The 7,422-nt window shown below is 42.3% G+C and overlaps 1 protein-coding gene across 2 annotated transcripts; it reads right to left on the bottom strand.

Moving 5' to 3' along the window:
* Positions 1 to 654: 654 nt before the first annotated feature.
* Positions 655 to 3,388, bottom strand: LOC127754205 (ethylene-responsive transcription factor ERF110-like). 2 transcript variants are annotated; one of them, XM_052279694.1, is made up of 2 exons: positions 3,074 to 3,388; positions 655 to 1,821 (listed from the first exon to the last, which is right to left on the bottom strand). In XM_052279694.1, exons 1-2 carry the CDS (start codon positions 3,327 to 3,329, stop codon positions 1,112 to 1,114), a joined length of 966 nt encoding a protein of 321 aa, XP_052135654.1. In that variant the 5' UTR covers positions 3,330 to 3,388; the 3' UTR covers positions 655 to 1,111. The 2 variants fall into 2 exon arrangements, with proteins under 2 accessions (XP_052135654.1, XP_052135655.1); XM_052279695.1 differs by having other exon boundaries at positions 655 to 2,728; positions 3,074 to 3,148.
* Between the last annotated feature and the right edge of the window lie 4,034 nt (positions 3,389 to 7,422).

The raw sequence follows: 7,422 nt of genomic DNA on the forward strand, positions 1-7,422 counted from the left end.
CTACGGCCGAAAACTCGTTCACCTTCGTCTGTCGGTGTCAGACGGCAAACGGGTTCATACACCAGATGCATAGCCTTTCTCACCGAAATACTCCAATTTAGTTGTAATATAAATTTTATAGAGTTGTAATAATACATTCTATAACCTGATTTAGTTTTAAATGCTAATGTTGCATTTAGTTTTTCTTTTTTCTTTTCTGGCTGACTGAAGTCCAGAGTTCATACACGCATGTCGATCGCTGTCTTCAGATGACGACCAGAAAACAAGAAGCACACACTGCTTTTATCATGGAGTCCGCGAGTTGCGACTCTCGGATTGAATGCGTGTTTGATTTTGATCGGAAGACGAAGAAAAATGACAACGATTCGAGTGGTTTTTTATGTGTAATCGCTTGACCGGAGAGGAGATTTGCACGGGGAAAACGGCAGCGGCGGCGCCGGCGGCCGCACCATTGATGTGACAAGCTTGGATTCATACCTCCATTTCTCCTCATTGTCTAATTAGTAATAGAGTATGAACAGCGAAAAACCTCTGCTAAAACTAGATGGGTCGTTTGACTTGTATTCAAAGAAAGGAATTCATTCTCTGATACTCTGATTAGTGATAGAGTATGAACAGTGAAAAACGTCTGCTAAACCTAGATGGGTCGTTTGACTTGTATTCAAATAAAGGAAATAAAATCAATAAATACAATTCTCACTAACAATGCTTATTGCTTAATCCTACTGGGTATTTCGAGAAAATAAGATGATTTAAAATTTGTTTGATGGGCTACAACTGTTTTCTTTTCTCGTATCAATGTACTGTTAGTCTCTATCTCTTTAAACGTACGTTGTGGGGTGCATTCACAGCCATGTGATGTTGCATGTGCAGTGATGTGTTCGGCTTTTCATCTGCCAATCTGCCATGCATGTAATTGATAAAAAAACTTGCTTTGTTCTAATTTAACAAAATTTTAACTTAAGTAGGAGTACAAATCAAGATGAATCAACGAACGTGTAGAGAATTTCCGGCGGGAAATTTAAATTGGCAAAAGACGTGGCGGTGCTACAGTGGCTACACGTGGAGAGTGGAGATAGTCCAAACTCCAAACCCATCCTTCGTTCGCGCGCTATCTCGATGGGTCCCACGGCGGCGGCGCACCCCACCCATAGCCCGGCCAAGTCGCCGGCGGCGAGGAGCCCCTCCCACCGTCACCACCAGCGCCGCCGCTCTCCGGCGGGCGGGCAAGGTTCGCTTCGTTGCCGCCAAGCTCATGTCCAGCGAAGCTGTAGAACAACGGAAACGACGACTGCCCCGACGACGACGACGACGCGCCGGCCGCCGTCGACGGCCGAGGCGAGTCCTCCATTATCTGCTCGAGGAAATGCGGCGGCTCGCCGGCGCCCTGCAAGAACCTGGCGTACTCGGAGTACTCCTCGCCGACGCCGACCATCCCCTGCGACTGCGGCGGCGTCGGCGTCGGCGCCGGCGCAGGAGGCGGAGGCGGAGGCGGCAGGAGCGCGGCGTCCTCGGGGAAGTTGAGCTTGGCGCGGCAGCCGCGGAAGCGGAGGGCGGCGTCGTCGTAGGCGCGCGCGGCGGCCTCGGCGGTGTCGAAGGTGCCGAGCCACACGCGCGCCGCCTTCACCGGGTCGCGGATCTCCGCCGCCCACTTCCCCCACGGCCGCTGCCGCACGCCGCGGTACCGCTTCCTGCCGCCGCCGCCGCCGCCGCCGCCGGCGGCGTCACCGGACGACGGCGAGGAGGCCTGCTCGCGCGGTGACGCCATCGCCGACGACGTCGCCGGCGCGTACTGCCCTGCCGCCGTGGCTGCTGCGTGCTCTGCAAAATCCAACCGAAACAGAGTACTGAAGGCTATGGTAAACGAAATTAGAGATATATTATGATTCATTTTAAAAATAGTCATTTTTTAGATATTTCTAAATTTATGTTGAAATTTTGTCGTATCTCTAGCTTAGGTGGTGTTTTCAACATTGTTCGAGGATGAAAGCTAATGTTATACACTATAAACTTAACAAATAAATTAGAATAGGTGGTCTAAACAATAAAGCAAAAAAGTATTTTGAAAAATCGTATTCTAAAAGGACATGGATCGGAGTAAATAATCTGCAACGATAATCTGACGAATAAGCAGAATAGTTACCATGTACTACTCTATATAAACAACCAACAAATGTTTCCTTTAGCTCTGCTCCCTCTTTTTTTTTTCCAAGATCTTCAACATAGTGTTCAATAAAATTTTACTACAATGTTTTACCTTTTCTTGAGAAACACCCAGGGATCTTCCAGCTAACTCCATAAGGTGATGGGCTAACTGGTCTGGGTTTGAATTCTCACCCTTTTTATTTATTTGATATCAGGTCATTTTCTAATATTCGTGTTTTTTTCCTTTTGAAACACAAAGGTAGTTTGGTGTACATGCAGGGGACCAAATGGACCAAATGGGACAGTGACAAAAGGAACACACACACGTGTTCTACTCTTGCAAGGTGACGTGATCATATTCCACTGTTACTTAATCTGAAAGTACCTCACCGACTATGATGCAACTATGCGTTCTAATGATAATCATTAGGCACATTTGGAATCATTATCCATTCTCTAATTGTTTCTTGCTTTGCTAACCACCACGTCCATCCATTATATATCCATCTAATTACTCTCTACCCTCTCCACGTGACAAATGTGAAGAACTAGATTGATAAACACGAGGAGAAGCAGACAATAGCTGAAAAAAAAACATCAAGGCAGAAATGGAGTACTTAAAAAACTATTAGTAAGTCAGCAAAAGACTATATATAAAACAAAAGAAATAGTTTTCAAATTGAAACGAGGAATGCAAGTTAGAAATGAATACTGGAAATCCGAAACTACCAGATGAAGTTGCTCTGTTCTGGATGAGACTAGTAAAAACACACACACACACACACTACTTGGGCTAAACTGCTAAGCACATGCAATTAACTTTTTACACGCAATGATGCTAATTAAATTCAAAATTAACACATAATAATACTGCCACGAAAAGATCTAATTATCTATCCAAGCTAAATGGCACACTTCAATTCCTTACCGTGAGATGCAGGGGAAGTAGACGGTGGCAGCGGCGCCGCGCCGTACGCCGGCGGCCACCACTCCTCCGCCTCGCCGCCGCCGCCGCCGGCGACCACCCTCGCCAGCGCGGACACCATCACAGACATCTCCCTCGCCTGTCCATGCCTCGACAGCATTCCCGCCGCCGCCTCCTCCTCTTCTTCCTCGCCGCCGGCGCCGGCGAGCCGCGGCAGTCGTGGTCCTGGCGGGCTCGCCACCTTGCCACCACCGCACATGAAATCACGGCCGCCGCCTCCGTCCGTACGTCGCCGGCGACCGAGCTACGTGACAGCTAGAGTCGTCGTCCACCATGCAATCTGCAACGAGTTTATATAGGGCGGCGGGCGGCGGGGAAGGCTGCCACGTGGCGCAATCCCAGCCGTCCTCGTTACCCCCTCTCTCGCTCTCTCGTATTGGTTCGGAGAATTTCGCCGTTTTTTGCACAGTGAGTTCGCCGACGGCGAGGTGCAACGAATCTGCTAATTAATTTCGCTTTTTTCTTTTCTTTTTTTCTTTGTTCTTTATCTCATCATCGTCTACTTCCGTTCGTACTGAATAATTAGTTTAATTGTTTTTGCTTATTTTTGGTTGCGTAATTATCGGCCAGTTTTGATGCGAATTCGCTTCGTCTTGGTCATGATCTAGAACAGTTAGTGTGAAACAGAGTAGAAACAGTGTGAAGAGGACTGACAACCTGAGACTGGAGGATTTGTTTTTAAAGAGAAAATATTTATGAACTGGAGGAGAATTTGAGAGCAAATTTGTCTCCTTTAAACAATGAAATGCTGGCAGTGAGACTTTCACACTAGCTTATATTACGGCGGTTTGACTGTACAATTAAGTTGGGTTTGACCTAATTCCTTCTTGATTGGTTGCTTTTTTTTTTATCAGTAGATGCTTGTTACTTACTCCGTACTTCATGTTCCTGCAACTTTTACATTTTGCTCCTTGAGCTATATCTATTTTAGATTCCTCTATTTACGCACGTGTCTCAAAAGGATAGGTTTACATGACAAGGCTAATCAAGGGTTCAAGGCTGCTTTCATTGTGACTTTTGCAGGCTGTCGTTGACATTCGGCAGGTGCAGATCACCTCAGGAATCTCTTTTGCCAAGCATGCCTTGTTAGATGATTAGATAACCTCTGTTAATTAACATGGTTACAATAATTGCAATACATTTGAAACTAATATTCCCTGAGTTTATTAGCTGAAACTCTGAAACTCTATGTGTAGGATAAAGGTATTGTGGAGTTTGCCGACATGGAACATGGGCTTTTTGTCATCAAAAGTTGAGAGTAAAAACGGCGAAAGGAGGGGAATCGGAATTCGGAATAAGGAATGAAGGAATCTGACAAGAAACCCCATCAAACGAACAAATGGGGTCTTTTTGTCAGTCTGAATGCACATTATGCCTCCACTTCGTTTCTCTCACCGTTTTTGGTTCAGCTATTTGTTCCCTTTCCTGTCCTGATTCCTGAATGAATGAACGAGCTGGCAACTTTTTTTTTAATAAAAAAACAAAACTGCTACCAGCTTTTCTTCAGAACGATGAACCGAGACTGCAGTGCCACGGAAACAGGGGATGTTCACGTTGTCTTCGACAGTTCGTCAGAAATGAGTTTGAACTTTGATACGATTTGACGTTCTCCCTGAGAACTTCTATTTTAGAAAAGATTACACTTCGACTGTCAATTTCTTATCAGATACTTCATCTAAAAAACAGTGTAATTGTTTCATTTAAAAGACAAACTAGTTGGGATTGGAAGAGTGGTTCACGGTAGGTAGGAGTGACAAATTTGAATGAGGAATGGTTGAAGAGAAAAAAAAAGTAGTACTGCAGAAACTCTTGTTAAGACGGAGGCAATATATTCTTAATAGATATAAAAATCAATATTTTGTAAAGGTAAGTCAAATTTGAATGAGTATATCGGTATAGTATTTATGAGCTTGATGTACCGGCAAGTTAACTAAGAATTGGTTATAATTTTCGATGTTTGACATTCTGGAATCAACACGCCTGATAGAAAAACAGAGTATTATTCTTGGCACGGTTTAGACTCTTGGTTGCCCGTATTTCCTAATAAGCCAAAAATGGTTTGTTAGAAAATAAAAATTAATTTATGGGTAAAATTTTATATATATGTTTTTTGTTGTGACTTAAAAGTTAAAGCTGAAAAGAAAACAATGTTGAAAGTAACTTAAAATCTTAAAAAATTAAGTTTGAAAATTTAAAATTTAAAATCTTAAAAAGTAAGTTAGGGCAACCAATACGACTATACATCACTACTTTCCTGACTCTGATTTCTTCTTGAGAAAAACACTTCCCAATAATTAAGGCGTATATTATGCACTACCTTTTGAAAACGACCTAACACACTAGTACATAGACGATCCCGCAGTTTTTGATTGTATCACGAAGACAAGGAGGCAGCAGAAGAAATCTAAGGACAAGAATTCCACCATCATCCATCAGATCACCAGCCTGTGCTTTTGAATCCCTTTTATTTTCCTTGTCAGGTCTTGACATGTCATTATCTTTAAATCTATGCCGATAAACCTGTAGCAAAACTCTAATTTGACATGTGTGTAGATGGTACTTAAAGGCAAATAAGAATCATCAGCTAACTGACAAGGCACTTTAGTGCACAGGGATAGTATCTCTGATATCTAACTGATGACCTTAAACCATTGTTTTGCCGCACATGTAGAATAGAAATGCATTCACATTAGTCACATAACATGAGAGACAAAGATGCAAACAGATACATAACCTAGTACTCCGAATTTGAATCTAGGTTGCTATATTTTACGACAAAGGGAGTATGTAAAGAAAGAAAGAACATTTGGAACATATAACATCTAAAAACACCACAAACAGATCCATAACTTTTGAGATTATGGGAACTAATTACAGACCATTTGGATGTCAGTTCAGACAAGTAAACAAACTGGCTAAAATTTATTTTCCACTGAGCTGTTGCAAATACAGAGGATCTTTAATGGACCCATTCTTCGGATTGAGATAAACATATCTTAATTGAAAATTAGACCATCTATTGCATTTGTTTTCCTATAAGGTAGTATTTCTCATTCGAAACATCATTAGAAATCCACATTTTTGACATGAAGCAACAAAATATCGAAATCCTAACTTCCCAGGGCACAAACATTCTACAAATACCAAGGCATGCACAAATTTCCCCCCAACAAAGCCATCATAAAAATATGGTACGCAAAATTTCAAACTCTAGAGGAGATCAGCCGGCGTCCGATTTGGGTCGCCGGTGTTGTCGCTGGCCGTCGTGGGCTCGCTAGTTGGGACGGGGGTGGGCTTTTCTTCTTTGAAGGCCTTAGAAACTTCCCGTCGATTCTTAGCAACATCAGAAAAAGAAAATAAAAGCAAACCTTTTGGGCTATAAAAGTGTGTACCTTTTGCGTCTCAACTCAAAATATAGAATTTTATGGTTCGCGAAGTGGCAAAATTTTCATACTGATGTATGTAGAAATCTTTTTAGAAACACAATATAAACATAGATGCTCAAAAAGAGCTCACACTGACCCGACCAATATATCTTAAAACTGACAAAGCCACCACGAACATCTCGCTATTGACGGATACATCACTTACCGTTAAAAAATAATTAGCCATAAATACGGGCGTTTGTGTTAAGTCTGGGATTTGAATCAGAGCGGGCTGGTTCAACCACAAGTAACCTAAGCAGTAAAACTATGCTCACTTCGCTTTGAAGTTAGAAATTGTAAAAGGATCTTGCATAAATTAAATTACTTTTATATATTAAAAAAAATCATGTAAAATAACTACGGTCCAAAGGTTAGCTCATCTCTTTTTTTTTTCTCCCTTGGATTCCAGATTTTCTATAGATTGTAGTAGCTTAGCTGGCATGTGAGACTTGTAGTCACTTAGGGCTATTTGAATGGGAGAGACTAATTTTAGTCCCCTCCTCATCCAAACAGAGTCTTAGATTGAGTTGTAAGGTTCGCAACCTTTGTCTCCAGACACGAAAAACCAAATACCGAATTACCGTATAATTAATTAAATATTAGCTAAAAATAGATTAATATATATTTTTAAGCAACTTTGCTATAGAAGATTTTTTAAAAAATCATACCATCTATTATAGTTTGGAAAAAGTGACTGCGGAAAGAGATAAGAGGTTTGGAAAATTGGAAAATTAACTGAAGAGCCCAGCCTAGTCACAGGTCAAGGTCTCCCTCGACTGGGGTGTACACTGTACAGTGTGGCAGTGACAGCCGAAGAAATAGTCAACCGCAGCATGCCGAACACCGTTGACTCCATCGACGACTCAC

Source organism: Oryza glaberrima, chromosome 11 (genome assembly GCF_000147395.1).
Source record: "Oryza glaberrima chromosome 11, OglaRS2, whole genome shotgun sequence".
NCBI lineage: Eukaryota > Viridiplantae > Streptophyta > Magnoliopsida > Poales > Poaceae > Oryza > Oryza glaberrima.

Bases quoted from the DNA above. Each gene is read 5' to 3' on its own strand.
- LOC127754205 (XM_052279694.1), bottom strand. From the start codon at position 3,329: ATGTGCGGTGGTGGCAAGGTGGCGAGCCCGCCAGGACCACGACTGCCG. The intron at 1,822-3,073 runs GTAAGGAATTGA...TGGATTTTGCAG, and splicing joins TACTTCCCCTGCATCTCACG to AGCACGCAGCAGCCACGGCG.